Below are 20,000 nucleotides of genomic sequence, written 5' to 3' on the forward strand. Positions count from 1 at the left end.
ATCGAATCGCCAAAGATACGTTTGTATGTAATTATCGGGGATCTATAATTAAAATAACTTTGTCCCTCTAACGGTTGGAATTCAATTTACAAATCCCACAGGAATTCATTAAGGAATGCGGAAAATATCATTAGATACCACTTAGTTTCGATGATATTGTCTGAGATATGTATTATCACAGTTTAAGAATTTTACCATAATCGTTATGGGCTTGTCGCAGGAGGTCTGCGTTAAGAATTTTTTTTTCTTTTTTTTTTTCTTTTTTTTTTTTCCTTTTAATTATTTATTCCAACGAGAGATATACGACTATCGAACGTCTTTTAAGTTTTATCTTCTTTTGTGTTATTCACGATTAACGTCGCACGTTTTCTTTTTTTACATTGTCATCTCGCGAATAAAAAAAAAAAAAAAATAAATTTTTATCCGAAGAAAACATAGACGAGATAACAATTTTATACTTGTTTTTAATAAAAATCTTTTGGAAACGTATAATATTATATAAAATATCAAAATAGAATTATTATTGATTTAATAAATATATATATATATATATATATATATATATATATATGAAATAAATTATTAATATTAATCAAATCGATATGAATTAATTAAAACAGATAGAAAAACAAATTCTATCGATTTTCAAAGTAAATGAGAAAAAAAGAGTAACGAAGAAGATAAAACAATACATTTCTACATTATTAATTAAATATTCAATGGAGGATCGATTAATTTTTTATTAACATTGACAAACTTATTACAAATTTCAATGGAAACATTTTGAATTATTCTTCGATAAAATGATTCGTCTCGTTGTCCTTGTACAAACGATCTTAGGCCAAGTTGACAGAAACTTTTCGAATAGATTCAATATTTATTTAATTCTTCGATCGATCGAGTTCTTTCATTTTTTTCTTTCTCTCTCTCTCTCCCACTCTCAATCTCTTTTCTCTTTCTCTTATTTTCTCTCTTTTTTTTTTTTTTTTTTTTTTTTTTAACATTTTTTTCATCTTTCTTAATTCTTTTCATCGCGATTTTAACTTCGCGACACACGAATACATGATAGATAATTATTTGAATATAAATCTTCCCAATGAAGAAAACCTCCCCCTCCCCTTCCCTCCCCCTACCTCCTCATTACACCATCCTGCCCCAGGGTAATCCGTAAAATCGTTTATTGAAGCGTATCAATTCTGCTCGAAATAATAGCTATCGGGGGAAAAAAAGAACGAAAAGAAAAAAAAAAGGAACAAAAAAAAAATCTACTCGCGTTGCTTGGTAGAATAATAAAAAAAAAAAACCGTGCTTTCCGGAAATACAATATGAATGTATATATGTATGTATGTATGTAAGTATGTATGTATGTATGTATGTATGTGTGTGTGAGTGTGTGTGTGTGCGTGTGTAGATTGTAGAACGACGTACAGTTAGTTAATAGAAGAAAGAAAGGTCGACATTATTTTCAAGGTAACAACTCGTCGTTGAAAGGAACACTCTTAACTACTTATTATTAATAAATTTATTAACAATAGTTATTCATTATATCATTAATTTTTCTACGTATGAAATATATCGATATATCAGATCAACGATTTACATACATATATATATATATATATATATATATATACATATATACATACGTATGTACGTATGTACATACATTGATCTTATGTCAATATAGCTTCGATATGTATATATATATATATATATATGTGTGTGTGTGTGTGTGTGTGTGTGTATATATTTAGAAGTTGAATCGAATGTAACTGTTACAACAAATTTACAAATCAAACTTGGTGTGTGTATGCTTGTATGTATATATTTATATGTGTATACATATATATATATATATATATATATTTGTGTATGTGTGTGAAAGGGTGTATAGAAAAATACGTATTGAATGTATGTATGTATGTATGTAAGTATGTATGTATGTATGTATGTATGTATGTAAGTATGTAATTATGTATACAAATGTTTAGATACACATTAGAAGGAAATACGAATAATAAAATAAATAAGGAAGTATAGGAATAATAAAATAAATACGAAGTATAAATAGGAAGTATCGTTGAAAGTAAAGAGCAACAAAAAAAAAAAAAAAAAAAAAAAAGAAAAAAGGAAAAAGAAAAAAAGAAATAGAAAAGAAAAGAGAAGGACAAAAAAAAAAGAAGGAGAGAAAATAGATTCGGAGAAATAATATTTCATTGTGGTTTTAACATTGATCGAGTAAAAGAAATTACTTGGAAAATGGAAGAAAAAAGAAAAAAAAAAAAGAAAAAGAAAGAAAAGGAAAGATATGAAAAGGAAAAACAGAATCCGGGGAAATAAGGAATTAAATGAATCATATTCAAAACACACATACACATACACGCGCATATACGTACAAGTTATAATAGACATTTAGTACATACGTACGTACGTTATATACATTGTCCGTAACAGCTGATCGCATGTAAATGAAATCTAATGGTATACATATACTTGAAATTATTTTAATTCTCTATCTTTATCTCTCTAACTCTTATCTATTCTTTTAAACTATCAAATTTTTTTCTGAATTTTTCATTTTTTCTTTTTTTTTTTAAACACTTTACGTATCTTATGTCAATCCTTATAATGTAATAATAATATATATATATGTATATTATGTTATAAGTTATGTTATGGCATTATATGTTATATTATGTATGTATGGATATTGGCACACGTGTTTTAACAATTAAACATAGATAAGTGATCTTAATAAATAACATAGATAAGTATCTTGTACAAAAAGTGAAGGAAATTTAATTTCAAGGTAGCTTTGTGGTTCTACATAATCGTGGGAAACATTTTGTATGTGTAACTCGTTTTAATTTAAATACATTTAAATATCTGATCGATCACTCTAACGTCTATATATATCTATATACATTTATATATATATATATATATTTATATGTATATATATATATATGTATTATATCAGAAATATGTAAACAGTTATATATAATATATATCCAATATCCGAGAGCGTGATATTTAAATGTTTGCAAAAAAAAAAAAAAATATTAATAGATTGATTTCAAGGTAATGATTCATCATATGTATTTACATTTCGAAGAAAATCTTTCGTTCTATATTAATTTAGATATCACTTTTAAATTATATGGATAAATCTCAAACGTCATGTTTTTAATTATACTATTTAAAAACTTTGCGTTTGTTTCTTTTTTTCTTCTTCTTCTTCTTCTTATTTTTTTTTTTTTTTTCTTCTTCTTCTTCTTCTTACTTCTTTAGTCATTATCGACGACGGAAACGAGTTTGAGCAAGTTTAAGTCACTTTCAAATTATACAATATCAATATCGAACGTATTTTTAAATATTACCACGAGTGATTTCTTTTCCTATGAAAAAAAAAAAAAAAAAAAAAAAAAAAGAAAAAGAAAAAGAAGAAAAAAGAAAGAAATCATTTTCAAAAATAAAGTACTTTAACAGGACGTAACGCAAAAGTACAGTGAGAACGTATACAATTATATTTTAATTTCACATTTGTTTAGATAAAATATAATGTATATCCGTGTTAGACATACCAAATCAATAGCGTAACATCAGTAAACTACCTTAGTTAAGTGTTCAAAGGGACCTTGAAAAGATATACCTGGGATTAAGAACCGGACCAAGGACGGACGAGAATGTTATAGCGGTGTCGAAGTTTAATAGAAGAGAAAAAGAGAAAAAGCAAAAAATAAAAAAAGGAAAAAAAAAGGAAAAAAAAAGAAGAAAAAAGAAGATAAAAAAAAAAAGAAAAAAGAAGAAAAAGAAAATGGAAAAGAAGAGAAAAGAAAATTGAAAAAGGAGAGAAAAAGAATAGAATGGATTTTACCTCTTTGTTTCTTTTTATTTATCTTCGGACCAAAGTAATTGTATATGGATACGGATGTATCTATATATCTTTCTTCCTTTCTTTCTGTTGACGTTATATGCACTTGCTGTTATCTTTATTTCGAACGTAACACGTGTTGTTGTATGAAATCTTCTTTAAAGAAACTATTCAGAATGATTTCTGACGATGACAACAACAACGACGACGACGACGACGACGAAGACGACGACGATAATGATGATGATGATCTTCCACGTTGAGAATAATAATCCCTCCTTCGATACGTTAACACTTGACAGACATTAATATATTGAAAACTCAACGTAGTTTGTATTCTTCTTCTTTCGAGACACAGAACGTTCGTCAATTTGTTGAAAAAAGGTACGATAAGAGATGTTGTATTAAATGAAAAAAAAAAAAAAAAAAAAAAAAAAAAAAAAAAAAAAAAAGAAAAGAAACAACGGCAACGAGAACAAACAACGACAACAACAATAACAATAAATTCCCCGATAGATTTCAAATATCTATGAATGGTATATCTATAATGATATATAATCTCGGTCACGATTTAAAACCTTTTTACATATACTCATATATATATATATATTATATATATATACATACAAATGTACACGTGTATATCAGTTTTAAAGAATAAACAGAAAAAAAAAAGATGAAAGAGAGAGAATTAAGAAAAATAAAAAAATAAAGAACAGGAAGAACGGAGTCCTGTTTTGTTTTTTTTTCGGCGCGTATTCTCTCTCTCTCTCTCTCTTTCACACACACTCTATCGATGATTTAAAAGAAATTTCTTTTTCTTTTCTTTTTGTTTTTCTTTTTTTTCTTTTTTTTTTCAATATTTGGCCTTTTTTCGGTGACGTTACATAGCCGTGTATCGTCAGGGGCACGTTACGACGGACTGTTTCTTCCAAGAGACATTGGTGGGGCTTTATAGTCTTAGCGGCAGTACAGGATTTCCCCACCCAGGACCACATCAGTGATATATAACTTTAACACCCGCTCAAGGTATATACATACGTATGTATATACTTAGATATCTGCCTCCCCCACCACAATCCCTTTATAGATACATGCAACAAGTATATCCGAAGTTAATGGCTCCGTCTCATTTCTATCTATACTTACTTATTTACTTAATTATTTGCTTAGTTACTTATTTATCTATATACCTCATTACATATCGTCATCTATCATTTATCTACTTTTTCAACTACGTCCGTTGTTCTATTTGCCTTTTGTAACGTCATCTCTTCTACGATGACGTCAGCGGAGAACGCGTCGCGGGAAATTTCATGTGTTTTGTACGCTCACTCTCGTCTCATCTCGTCACACTTTATCTATATCTTTTTCTCTCTCTCTCTCTCTCTCTCTCTTTCTCATTATATATATATATATATCTCTTTCCTTTTTTAATTCTTTCTTTCTCTTTCTAATGCACGTCATATATCGTTCTATCTATCCTACTCGTTCCTTTTCCTCTCCAACTTGGTTTCCTCTTTCTTCTGTTGCGTTGGCTCTTCCTCCAAGAAGACATGGCTACTCGAAACGTCATTGCCTTCACGATTAAAAAAAACGACCTTCTTCCCCTTCTCTTTCCCCTACTTCTTTTTCTTTCCCTTTCCCCTTCTTCTCCTTCTTCTTTTTCTTTCCCTTCCCCTTCTTCTTCATCTTCTTCTTCTTTTTCTTTTTCTTTCCCCAGGTCGTCTGCTTCTTCTTCTTCTTCTTCTTTTTTTTTCTCTTCTCTCCTTCTTCTTCTTCTTCTTCTTCTTCTTCTTCTCCTCTCCGTCTTTTTCTTTTCCTTTCTCTCTTCTTCCTCATCTTCTTTTATTTTTTTTTCTTTTTTTCCTTCTTCTTCTTATTCTTCTTCTTTTTTTTTTCTTTTTCTTCCTTTTCTTCCCGCGAAAAATACTGGGGAATGCTCGGCATCGGTTTACGGGCAAGATTTCGACGGACGAGATGATCGGTTTCGTGGTAAAACATTTGCGAACGCGGAAAGATTGTACGGCAGCTTATTACAGTATTTATTTCAACGAAAATACAAAATTATCTTATATGTATATTGCAAATACGATTAGAATATTCAAATTGAGATTAATGGTGTTATTTTTCTTCTTCTTCTTCTTCTTCTTCTTCTTCTTCTTCTTTTTTCTTTTTTTAATCCACACGTGTAACAACATAAATAAGAGATTTATGTAGAGTAATTACGTAGATCGTTATAATTTTTATAATTATTATATATATATATATGATAAAATATCAAATTTATGATATCAATTGGAATATTGAAATTAAAATTAATGATAATATTTTATCTACATGTGTACCTGTGTTCTAAAGAAATGTATATATATAAGGATGGATTATATCGTTTGTTATCATTTCAAATTTTATAATTTTTATATATTTTTCCAATGTCGATTTGGCGATTTTATTACGAATATAGTATGAATTTTATACGATATATATATATATATATTGTCTTCTATGATATTTCATTCCTATAAATTTGAATACAATTTTAAATAGAATTTTAAACCATTTCTTCAACGATATTTCAAATTTTTAGATTTTTCATTTTAAATAAATAAATAAATAGATAAATAAATAAATAAATAAATAAATAAATAAATAAATAAATAAATAAATAAATAAATAAATAAATAAATAGCATCTGACTAGTAGTATTTTATTAAAAATCACGATTGATGTTGGAATTGAAATGAAAAAAAAAAAAAGAAATAAAAAAAGAAAAAAAAAAAAGAAGAAAAGAAAAGAGAAAGAAAAAAAACAAGGAAAAAGAAGACTTAATAAACTGTATAACAAATTTTATACTGAGTAACCGGATTCGTTTACGTCGAAAGAGATACTATACAGGTACTGATGTAGTCCGGATCTCGGACTTTCCTGGTAGGTTCGCTGAGTTAGGAATGTTTTACTTTCCAAGTATCCTACGGCAACGATCAGAAAGGACTTTTTCTTAGAATAGTAAAGAAGATAATGATTTCCAGTCATTGAATATTCCAATCCCTTATACGTATACATGAGCGAATTTCTATTTATTAATATATTTGTCCCGAAAGTTAAAAAAGAATTTGCAATTTTTATTTTACGTATGTAAAATCGTCGACTGTCCGCTAATAAATATTTTAAAACATATTCCATATACACATATATATATATATATATATGTACATATATATATATATATATGTACATATATATATATATATATATATATATGTACATATAGATATGTGTATATACACATAGATAGAGACACTCATATATGTGTAATACATACACAGTCTAAAAATTGCGTGCATTTCCGTGACCTTCATTTTACAACGAGCATTTTAGATAACGATCTATATAATTCGTCATACAATTCTTGCTTGACTAACTGTAATAAAGTCCGCGCGAGTGGTTGAGTACTTTTAGTTTCTGGTTTCGCCTTTTATCGATAAGGGAAACGAATGAATGATCGGTATTACCGATCGTTCTAAGAAAAAAGGAATGAAGAAAAAAAAAAGAAAAAAAAAGAAGAAAAGAAAAACAATAGAACAGAACAGAAATCTCGGACATTTTAAATCGATAATGAATACATATATATATTACATTATATATATATATATATATATATATATATATATATATTTAATAATCATCGGCCATATAAACGATAAAGTAAATTCTTATCGATAATCGTCGATGTGATTAAAAACTCATAAACGCGATTTGTATAGCCAGTGTGTCGATTGAATTACGTTTTTTCTTTTTCTTTTTTTTTTCTCTCCTTTTGTTTTATTTCCCTTCTTTTTTTCTTTTTTCCTCCCCCTCTCCATCCTTCCTCTTCATCAAAGTTTTTTCTATGTTTTAACCAAACGCGACAATCATACTAGGCGAAGGCCGTGAAAATCGTACTATCTTTCGTTTCTTTTTTTTTTTTCTTCTTTGTTCCTTTTTTTTTTTTTTTTCGATAAATCACTTTGCATCGATTATCGAACGTACGTATGTACGTATGCATGTATGCGCTTATGTATGTATTTATGTATAACTTGTTCGTTCGAGCGTGACTTGCGATTGGAAGATTGGAAGTTGATTTCTTTCTATTTTTCTTTTTATTTTTTTTTTTTTTTTTTTTTTTTTGTTTTTTTCTTGTTTTTTTTTTTTTTTTTTTTTTTTTTTTATTTATTTTACCTGCTTCTTTTTATTTTTTTTCCTTTTTTTTTTCAATTTTATCGCTGCTTCAGACGTATGAATTATAAGTTTGACGATTAGAAATTCATGTTTTCGTGTGTTTAGATTTTTAATCTCGTAGCTATGATACAAATCTACATATATATATATATATATATATGTAGATACAGTACCGTATTAACGTTTTTAAAGGCCCTTAGTTATTACTAAATCTATTAATAAGTGTCTCAAAATGTGATCCTATGTAAATATTTATGATTCTTAATTTCGTTCCTTAATGGGACTGATAATAAATACGGTTCTTTCATTTTTCTTTCTTTTTTTTTTCTTTTTTCTTTTGAAAGAAAACAATCTCGATAGAAAACATTTTAAACATTGATTAAAAATTCCATTTTAAAACTAATCACTAAGTTATTTTATCATATATTGTAACAATGAACGTCACAATAGACATAAATGTAACCCATTGATTAATAACAAACATTACAACTATACATAATAATAAAATTAATTAACTCCATATGCCATTTAATTATCCGTACGACAATGAGTGTATTATTATTAACATTGAAATGTAGTAATACGTTTTTAAAAATGTATTAACTATGTTCAATTTTGCTCTCATCGCCACTATATACATATATATATATATATATATTTGAAATAAAAAATATTTAAAAAATTGATTAGTTTAAATTGAAACGATTAAATAAGAAAATAAACAAAGCGGGAGAGAGAGAGAAAGAGAAAAAGAGAGAGAGAGAGAGAGAGAGAGAGAGAGACAGAGAATAAAAAAGAAAAAAATAATAAAACTCATTGATAAATTAATTTTTGATGAATTAAGAAAATATGTTTCACCTTGTACGCGATTGTCGACGAAATTTCTTGATATAATATAATATAATATAATATGCATGTATGAGTTTTTTTTTTTCTTTCTTTTTTTTTTGTTTTTTTTTGTTTTTTTATTCGTGGAATAATCCAAAGGAGAATGATTTGATGGGGTATGCGATGTGGGGTTAAGTGAGGAGGATCATGTTACATATTGACAAGTGTTAAACTCTTATGAAAAACGTCAAAGCTATTAACAGTGTATTGAGTTATAGTTCTTTTATTGATACCATAAATTATAATGGACGTGTTGGATATCGCATCGTGTTATTATTGATTACTTCTCGTGACCATTTCTTCACTCTCTCTCTCTCTCTCTCTCTCTCTCTCTCTCTCTCTCTCTCTCTCACTCTTTCTTTTTCTCTTTCTCTTTTTCTCTATCTCTCCTTTTGACACTATAAAAGTCATAGAGACCTTATTCATATTTTCGATCGATCATACGAGCTGACAGGACTAAAACGGATTCGTTAAAAAATTACGAACACACACACACATATATATATATATATATATATATACAGAGAGAGAGAGAGAGAGAGAGAGAGAGAGAGAGATTTTTATTTCATAAAAAATCAATATTCTAAATATATTATCTTTTTTATTATTCTTATATTATTAAAATTTGATATTATTTTCAATAATAATACAGTTAATTGAAAGAATGAAGATATTTAAAATCTATTAAAATTAGACTGTCTCTTCTTCCTCCGCCCCATCCTCTCTTTCTCTTTCTCTCTCTCTCTCTCTCTCTCTCTCTCTCTTTCTTTCTTTCTTCCTTCCTTTTCTTTCTTTTTTAAATGAATTCGACTGGTTTTTCCAGTTACCTTCTGTTGGAAGTCCCCTTCCCCTATTCAGTATATATAATCTTCTCTTCTCGATGTATAGTTCGTCAGATGGTCGAAGATATCAAACTCATCGTGGTATTCACATTCATTATATTAAAGTCAACGATCCTGTCTCTCGTGTTCGTTAATACAACAGGAAATATTTATTTTCTAACTTGGAATGATATAAAGAATACAAATCTCTCTTTCTCTCTCTCTATCTCTCTTTCATTCATTTTTTCTTTTTTTTTGTATTTGAATAGACGTTTAATAAAAAAATAATATATATATATATATATATATTTTCTTTTTTTTTCAGTTTTTTTTTTCTTTTTTTCTCTTTCTTAATCTGAAATAAAATCATTCGCGACGACGTGAATATTATTTTTTTTTCTTCTCTCTCTTCTTTTTTCTTTTTCACTTTTTTCCCTTTTTCCTTTTCCTTAAAAGATCGCTTTTGTGTTTCTGTTCCTACCGATTATTATTCTAACCGGAAAGAATGACTCGTCAAACTTAACTTGTCTTTAAACGCTCGTAAGTAGTTGGACGATTTTTCTAGAGCGTTTTCTTTTCTTTCCTTTTTTTCAGCGATAAATATCGCCCGACTTAATGTCTCGCGTTTTACTTGACTAAATACGTGATTACACATGGTTTTTTTTATACACACACACACACACACAGATATACACATATACATACGCACACAAATTTATATGTAAACATGTATATAAATATCTCAAAAACGTCACGAATATTGCTTAAAAGATATTTAATCGTGTTCATCTTTCCACTGTAAGTGGAAATTTATCATTCTTCAATAGTCGAATAATATTATTCGCGAACGAAAAGTCATACGTTTAATTAGTTTTATCATCAAATATTATTTCAGATATTTAATCGTTTTTATTTTTCGAATAAAAACAAATAAAAAAATTTCCATGAAATTTGATTATATTACATTAAATATTGTTCATGAATATATTAAGATATTTTGTTTTTCTTCTGTGTTATTTTCTTTTTTTTTTTTTCCTTCGATTTCATCGATTTATACATATTGTCGATAAAAAAAATAATAAATTATATATATGTATATATATATATAATATAAAATTGTTTACTTAAAAAATTTCTTATTTATATTTATGGTTTGTTGCAAGTAAAAATATCGAATGATATTTAATTTTTGTTATTATTTAGAAATAGGTATGGTAATAAATAAAGTTCACATGTTTTTGCTACGTAATCGTGACGGATAAGTAATGTAAATGAATATAAAGAAGTTATTACATATTGTGCAATTAGATATTGTGCAATTACATATTGTGTATTTCTACTCAAATATGTTATTATAATGTGATAACGGGAATGAAGGTCTATATTGCGAATATATTTATTATTTTTCGTACGTATATCATTTTGACAAGTTAAATAGAATATTTCGTAAAATATATCGGAAAATTTTTGACGAGTCATTTAATTTTATCTTTCTTTCTCTGTTCTTTTTTTTTTGTTCCTATTTTTCTTTTTCCTAATTTTCTTTTTTTTTTTCTTTTTTTTTTTTTCTATCGTATTTATTGTGCAAACGCGCATAACTATCTGATAGATTGCAGACATCTACATTCACGATTACAGAGAACTTCTTTACCGACTCCTCGTTATTTCACATTGACAAGGTCGTTCATGTGTTCGATTAAAAAAAATTTTTTCCCTTTCTTTTCCTCCCCCCCCGCTTTTTTTTTGTTTCTTTTTTATTTCCTTAATAATCATTTCGTAATTAAAAAGTTACTAAAATGGCATATCTTCTGTTTTATTTTTTGTTTTTATTTTATTTTTATTCATTATGCTCGTTCAATTTCTAACAATTACATTAATTAAGGAGGAACGTTATATTAACGCAGTTATTAAGAACAAATTATATGATTGATAAATGAACAAGTGTAATGTTTAATACGAACGAGAAACGTGTGTAAATATAATTTTAATCGTACGATCGAAAACATGATCGATTTTGAAAATATTTAATTGAGTAGATAAAAAGGAAAAGAAATTTATTTTACAACGTGGCACCGTTAAATATAAAAGTTTGTGATATTAACAGAATCGACGATTGTTTAGTTTTTTTTATTTCTTTTTTCTTTTTTTTTTCTTTTTCTTTTTTTTTTTATTACCTTACGCTCATTAAAACAATTTCAATGATTTATTGTAGAAAATATGTTTTTTTTTTTTCGTTTTTTTTTTTTTTATTTTTTTCTTCTTTTCTTTTGCTTTCTTTTTCTTTTTCTCTTTTTTTTACAATCACTAATAAAATTATAGCGTTGCTCGACATAATTATACGATGACACTAAAGATAAATTAATAATATCGTAATTCTTAGCTCTATAAGATTTAAACAGCAACAAGTATTTTTTTTAATAAAAAGGTTCGATATCTTATATTTAAATAAATAACTTTATATATTTATTTTCTCAATTGAAAATTTTTAATATTTTATATACAAATAAATAACGCAATATTATGTTCCTTTTCATTCGACAATTTTTAATATTTCACATTTAAATAAATCACGCTCTCCGTAGTATTTTTCTTTTTTTCTTTTTCTTTCGAATATTTTTTACATTTAACGTTTAAATAAATAACGCCGTGCAATTACTTGTTTTCTTTTTTTTTTGCCTTTCTTCTTTTTCTTTTTTTTTTTTCCATTGAAAAATTTCGAAAATGTTTTATATCTGAACAAATAACTCTATACATATACATATATATATATATATATACACACATACAAATAACTCTATGTATTACAAATAACTCTCCTTTTATATTGAAAATTTTCAATATTTTACATTTCAATGAATTAACGTCATATAGTATCGAAATAAATGATATTAATATCTTTCTACGTTGAAAGTATAAAATTAATGATCGATCATTTTTCAATCGTTGATCGATTGCAATTTCATTTCTTTCTTTCTTTCTTTCTTTTTTTATTATTATTTTTTTTTTCTTTTTTCTTCGTTAATGAAAAATTCGTAATAGGAGATTAGGAAGAAAGAAAGAAAGAAAGAAAAAAAGAAAAAAAGAAAAAAGAGAAAGGAAAATAAAGTGTTATACAGACTTACGTTTATTTTTTTTAGATCCTTGTGTAAATCTTCCTTCTTACTGCTGTCAAGGAATCCAAGCAGCAGAAACAATTGCCACTTCACTCATCGTCGGCTAACCTTGCACTAAACTACATCGTCGCGGTCATGCCGCGATAACAAAAGTTATACGAACTATATAGGACATATTTTAGATAGACCCTGCATTTAATCGGAACACCGTTAGTAGGACAACAATGTCTGCCATCCCCTCTCTCCATTATTTTATAACGAATAGATATACTTTTTAATTTTATATGATGGCATTTCTTTCGCTTTTTTTTTTTTTTTTTTTTTTTTTTTTTTCTTTTTTTTCTTTTTTTTCTTTCGACAAGACATATTCGCGAATGATAACGACTATAATTACGACTACGACGACGACGATTACGATGATGAGTTTCGTAATTTTTTTTTTTTTTGTCTTTTTTTGTTTTTTGTGTTCTAACTTCATATAAATCAATAGAAAAAGAAAAGAGGAAAAAAGAGCGAGGGAAACAGAAAAAAAGATAAATGTCGTAATTTAAAGAAAAAAAAAAAAAAAAAAAATTAACAAAATCCCCATAAAAATTACGCTAATGATAATTAAAATAGAAGAGAATAGGATAAGAAAGAAAATTTGTTGAACTATGATTTGCCGTAGAAAAATTTTATAACGTTAATATTTCGATTGTAATGACGCAAAATATGAAAATAAAGAGAAACAAAAAAAAAAAAAAGAAAAAAAAGGAAAGAAGAAAAAAGAGATTAATCATAAATAAATGTAATCGTTAAAGTTTCAAATGGATCAATAACAATCGTATGCGCGTATAAGATGTAAACGAGACGATAAGAAAAAAAGGAAAAGAGAGAAATAGAAAAAAGAAAAAAAGAAAAAAGAAAAGAATTGTAAATGATTTTACAGAAAATAAAGGCAGCTTAGATAGATCCCTCATGTTATTGCAAAATGTAATAGAAATGGAGGCGGTGGGTATGATAATCTCATAACTACAGAATGACGAAATGATAATAATTCGTTGGAAAATGTTCGATGCGTAAGTCTTAAATGGAAAAGAAAAAAATAAAGAATAAGAAAAAAAAAAGAAAGAAATAAAGAACAAGAAAGAAAGAAAAAAATAAGGAATAGGAAAAAAAAAAAAGAAAAAAAAGAAGAAGACGAAGGAGAAGAAGAAGAAGAAGAAGAAGAAGAAGAAGAAAAGAATTAATAATGCAAAAGTTAAAAATACTTTCTTTCTCCTTTTCCTTCCTCTTCTTCCTTTTGTTTTATAAAAATGTTTTTTCTTTTTTTTCTTTTCTTTTTTTTCTTTTTTCTTTTTTTTTTTTTTCTAGTCTCGATGCGATAAAGAGGGTCTATAGTAATAGTCGCATGTAGGCCCACTGTCCCCGATATTGTCCGAGCCGTCCATTGTGCGAAACTCGCGAAGATGGAGGTAACATAATGAAACTAATTGGCTTGCTCTGATCAATTAACTCGCGCAAGCTTAATATTTAATGTAAGCTCGCTGTCTTCTTCATGTTCTACGTGGACACGTATTTATCGAGGATATAGGCTAACGCGAAAACGCACGTGTACGTATGTATATATATATATATATGTATATATGCTTATACAAATATATATATCTATATAAACGTATGTAATTTGAATATATAAATTTCAAATCAAAGATGAAACTTTGATAAATTCAAATGGAAATTAAGTTTCTTTTTCCTCCTTCTTTCGTCCATTTTTTTTTTTTTTTTTTTGGATCTTTTTTCTTTTTTTCTTTCATTTTTTTTTTTTTACCATTAACCAATACATGAAAATATTATGGATCTCGAATGAACGATAATTTTTTGCGAAGTAAAGTTCTTAAGCTTCCTTTCTTTCTTTCTTTCTTTCTTTCTTTCTTTCTTTTTTTCCGAAGCCTTTTTAGACTTACAATTTTACAATTTGAAAAAAAAAAAAAGAAGAATATAAAAGTTAGCCTTGAAAAGTTTAAAAATTTAAAAAGAGAGAGAGAGAGAGAGAGCAAGAGAGTAATCGACTTTTAAAATTATTAATGATCTTTTGACTTCGTCTAAGAATTTTTTTACCACCCTTGTACGTATATGTATTAAAAAAAAAATGTATATATATATATATATACGTTTTTTTTTTTATATATACACGTATACTTAATATAAATTTAAAAAAAAAGAAAAAGAAAAGAAAACATTGATCTCCTCTCAAATTAGATGAAAAATTGTTGTAAAATGGATTTGTTCGAAGGCAACGTGAAAATTCTTTTTTTTTTCTTTTTTTTTTTTTTTTTAACAAATAAATAATATATATATATATTATTATATTAAGAACATTGGCATACAAGTTAACATTGTTTTCTCGACGAGATACCAAATCTGCGACACATTATGTTACGATTATTGCTACCCATATTGCTAAGTACGTCGACTCTGCCATTGATTAATTCTATGAAAATGGTTATGAATTTTGACGTCAATCGATATTAATCATAGAGAGAGAAAGAAAGAGAGAGAGAGAGAGAGAGAGAGAGAGAGAGACGGGGGGAGAGAGAGAGAGAGAGAGAGAAAGGGAGAAAAAGAAAGAGAGATTCTGAATTGTAGTAAATTTGAGGAAAAAGGAGTAAAAGAAAAAAAGGATAAAATGAAAAAAAAAATATGTAGAAACAAAACAAAATAAATATAATTATTTTGCATGTGATGTTAATCGCAGTATATGTTACATATGTTACTTGCATTTTCTGTTTTTTTTTTTCTCTTTTTTTTAACAACAGTCGTGACGAGATAATAATATCCTCGTATATATAGATAAATATATATATATATATATATATATATATATATATATATATATATGTATATATATATATTCATATACTATTCTCGATCATATTTAAATGCCGCGTTTAATGAGATATTATTAATCGATCGATTTTGATTAATGTTATAAATAAATAAATAAGACAGACAGATAGACACACACACGCACACGCCATTCCAATTTTTTTTTTCCTTTTCTTTTCTTTTTCTTCCCCTTTTCTTTTCTCTTTTTTCATCTTTTTTTCTTCTTCTTCTTCTTCTTCTTCTTCTTCGTTTCCATAGGGGGCATAGAAAAAAATAAATACGTTCTTATATAATCTTCGTTAATTAGATTCAATGATAAGTCTTGGATTAACTTTGGTCTCGCGTAATCTTTTTTTTTTTTTTTTTTTTTTTTGTTCATTTGTTTGTTCGTTTGTTATTAAACGATGATCGCCGTATATAAACGATTATTAAAGTAGTTCCTCGTTATCATCCGATATACCATACATTTGTGGTCTTCTTTCTTCTTGTTGATTTTGTTGTTGTTGTCTCTGTATAGCCTGTTGCTTTTGAAACAACGCGATACTGGCAGCTTTATAATTGATAGGCCCGTATGAACGATAATCTACATCGGCATAATCCAAATCAGAAAATCCCGGACTGAAGGCCTATATGCAATATGGAACGTTACACGTATCCCAAAATAGAATAAAATATTTACAGGATGTCCAAAAAGTATAGGATCGAATTTTTATAAACTTTCTTTATATACTTTTTAGACATTATCATACTTCTTGAACACCCCGTATATGTGTATACATAAATATATGTATATATATACATATATATATATTTATGAGAAATTGGACCAATACCTTATTAGGCGGCGCTTGTATACCATGAAACGGTAAATTTTCGTAAAACGTTTTTGTTGTACCGTCCGCCATTGTTTCCGTCATATTATTTGCCTGATTATTGTTACCATTTTCATTAGAGTCTGAAAATATTCGAAAGTATCGATTTTATTTAATATTGTTTAAATTTCACATATGGATACAAATGTGTGCCATTAATTATTACATTGAATTAAGTTATTTATACATATATATATATATATATATATATATGCGTATATACGTATGTATTTGTGTTACTTGTACGTTAGTATAATCATTCATATTGAGACAGATATTATTTAAACGTTTGATCTTTCTTTGTAATGAAAAAAATTAAAAAATTTTTTTATTATTGATTACCTATGTTAAAAAAAAAAAAAAAAAAAAAAAGAAATACTTTTCGAAATACTTATTTACTTACTGTTATGACAATTGTTTTTATTTAATTAGAAATTCTTACGAGTATCGCATAAAAATAAATAATTTTTTTTTTATTAAATATTTCAATATCAATTGAATTACTATTGTAACGATAAATATTTTTATTTTGTAAGGAAAAAATTTTTAATTAAAATTTTAAACGACCAAAACGAAATGAAATGAATCGTGTCAATTAATTTTGTTCCTTCTTCTAGTTTTTCGACTTTTATCCAACGTCATAATTAATCAGCATATGTATACATATATATATATATATATATATATATATATATATAAAGACTTACATTTGATTTGCTTCCTTTTACGTCTGCAAATTATTAATATAACTACACAGACGATAATTATCGCAAGTATTATAATAATCGATACGATTATTGCAATCAGTAACAGGTTACCATCCATACGATACCACCAGGGTACATCTCCTGTAAATAAAGAAATAGAAAAAAAGAAAAGGTAGAAAAAAAAAGAAGAAAAACAAACAAAGAGAAAAAAAAAAGAAAAAAATGACACAGAAACGAATGTACAAGTTTCTTTTTCTTTTAATTATTACGAATTCGTCCAAAAAAAAAAAAAAAGAAAAAAAAAAGAAAAAATAGAAAGACAGGAATATAACATAGGAGATAATCCATTCATTTAATATATGTACAATGAATTTTTATTTGGAAATAAAATAAACAAACAGAAAAAAAAAAAAAAAAAAGAAAAAAGAAAAAAAAATCAAAAAATCTCTCTCACCGGTTATATCCAACTCGCATGCGGTAGATTGGCCGATTGAATTGTTGGCAATGCACACGTACGTTCGAAATTTCGTGATTGAAGTATCTAAAAGTACATAGCTTATCCCGTCCTCTATCTTGAAATCTGGCTCTATCGTTTCGTTGTCATTTTCTACGGACCAGATAAAATTGATTTCTTCTGGATTTCCAATTGCCGAACAGCTGATATAATCCTGATCCTTCAATCGTTCCCGCTGTATGTGACAGTCAGGCTTAACTGCATGCAAAAAAGTATGAAGGAGAAATTTTTGTAACGAGCTTCGAACGAAATATTCCAAACGAAAAGCATCGAGCGACGTTGTAGAAAAATAAAAAAAAAAAGAAAAAGAAAAAAAAAGAAAAAAAAAAAATAGAAAGAAAAAACGAAAAAACAAAAACAAAAGAGAAAAACAAGAAAGAAGAGCAACATAAACGGAAAAGGAAAATAAAAGTATAGATAAAAATAAAAAAAGAGAAGGGTATGAAATAAAGTCATAAGAAAAGGAAATAGGAATAGGGGAAGGATTGGGAGGTAAAGTAGAGATAAAAATAAAAAAACAAAAAAGAAAACAAAACAAAAGAGGGGAATAAAGTAAAATTAAAAGAAAAGGAATGGGAAAGGATTGAGAGATAAAATAAAATATAAATATCAAATATAAATATAAATATACAGTTAAAAAAAAATATATATGTATGTATATATATATATATATATATATATATATACATACATATATATTTTATATATATTATATATTATATATATATATATATATATATAAAATAAAATAAGTACATTGCACGTTCACCACAAGCGAAATATTTTGTTTCCCATGATGATTCGATGCCTCGCAATAATAAGTCCCATTGCTACGCCTTGGTATAGGTGTATTTAAATCGAGTATTTGTCCTTTTATTATAGTATCGTTCGAACCCTCGCGGAACCATCTGAAGGTCGCGTTTGGATAAGCCTTTGCGTCGCAACTGACAGTTTCCGGTATAGTGTCCACCGTCACGTTTATTATCTTCTTCGAGATCGTCATGTTCTCCGGTGGGACTAAACGATAATTAAATAATTAAGAAAAAAAAAAAAAAAAAAAGAAAATAATAAAAAGAAATTAACGACGTTGTATTAGTCGTGACGATTAAAATTTACGAATGTGTACGATTGAAATAAAAAGGAAAAAAAAAAGAAAAAAAAAAAGAAAAAAAAATAATATAAATAAAAAAATAAATAAATAAAAAAAAAAAAAAAAACAAAAAAAAAAGGGAAAAGAATGAAAAATACACACACACACACACTTACATTCTACGTGAAATTGCGTGGTACTTTCTATGGGTTTTCCAATACCATTGTCACTGCTTTTACAAGTGAATTTGGCGTCATCGTCGGTATGATCGAGACGGCCATTTGCCAATGCAGTCAAGTTCCATGTTAAATTAGATTGTATACTTGCAAAATAATTCCTCTCATAATCCAACGGCATATAACTGTTCGTTAGATAATAACGATCGGTCGTATCGAAATCGATCAATTGATCGTTTCTATACCAAGATACATTACAATCTGGAACGCACTCGATCCAACAAACAAGGCTAACGTTTATCGAATTGTAAACGAATCCTTGATAATTCTCTAGGGCTTGAATGAACGTAGGTGCCACTGAATGAAAAAAAGAAAGAAAAAAAAAGAAAAAAAAAAGAAGAGAAAAATAAACAATTGATTTGTATTATTCATTCGAATTAAATAAATCCCATATGTCACATAATTTTCTAACGCTATATATATTTATGTGTTAATCCGTTCAACGAGACGAATTAGGAGACTTAAAAAAAAAGAGAAAGAAAAAAAAATAAAACTCCCATCGATCGATTATAAAATTCAAAAACGAATTTATACATAACTTATATAGATCATTGTTAACGATTTTACTTTTTTGATTTTATCATTTATTAGAAAAAATATTATACGTATAAATTATTATTCGATTATCATGATTAAAGCATTATTTCGTTATGTTTATAACGTGATATCTTTTTAAATAATACAAATGGAACATTTTATATAGTTCGAACGGATTAATTAATTATAAAAAATTACCTGATACATCAATCGACGTTGTAGCAGGATATCCATCACCTGCATCGTTCGAAGCCATGCA

General features: G+C 26.9%; 2 protein-coding genes across 7 annotated transcripts in view; both read right to left on the reverse strand.

The window, feature by feature from the left end:
• LOC118447100 (carcinine transporter) overlaps positions 1-13,159 on the reverse strand; it is a 26,828-nt gene extending 13,669 nt beyond the window's left edge. The window contains exons 1-2 of one of the 4 annotated variants that reach the window (XM_085656541.1): positions 4,502-4,807; positions 3,878-4,218 (exon numbers count right to left, since the gene is read on the reverse strand). The gene's annotated coding sequence lies outside the window, so the exon portion shown is untranslated. Of the gene's footprint in view, positions 1-3,877; positions 4,297-4,501; positions 4,808-12,926 lie in introns of those variants that run through there. The other 3 variants (XM_085656542.1, XM_035878597.2, XM_035878596.2) reach the window with 3 other exon arrangements.
• Positions 13,160-15,818: 2,659 nt separating this feature from the next.
• Positions 15,819-20,000, reverse strand: part of nrm (neuromusculin) — a 26,660-nt gene continuing 22,478 nt past the window's right edge. For all 3 annotated transcript variants that reach the window (XM_035878510.2, XM_035878508.2, XM_085656462.1), the window contains 7 exons: positions 19,940-20,000; positions 19,145-19,501; positions 18,635-18,895; positions 17,819-18,076; positions 17,365-17,505; positions 16,619-16,740; positions 15,819-16,411 (listed from right to left, as the gene is read on the reverse strand). The exon at positions 19,940-20,000 is cut by the window's right edge and continues 206 nt beyond it. In XM_035878510.2, the coding sequence (XP_035734403.1) occupies positions 16,214-16,411; positions 16,619-16,740; positions 17,365-17,505; positions 17,819-18,076; positions 18,635-18,895; positions 19,145-19,501; positions 19,940-20,000 (1,398 nt within the window). In that variant the 3' untranslated portion in view covers positions 15,819-16,213. The remainder of the gene's footprint in view (positions 16,412-16,618; positions 16,741-17,364; positions 17,506-17,818; positions 18,077-18,634; positions 18,896-19,144; positions 19,502-19,939) is intronic.

This window comes from Vespa mandarinia, chromosome 4 (assembly GCF_050613455.1).
Source record: "Vespa mandarinia isolate Hongniang chromosome 4, ASM5061345v1, whole genome shotgun sequence".
Taxonomy (NCBI): domain Eukaryota; kingdom Metazoa; phylum Arthropoda; class Insecta; order Hymenoptera; family Vespidae; genus Vespa; species Vespa mandarinia.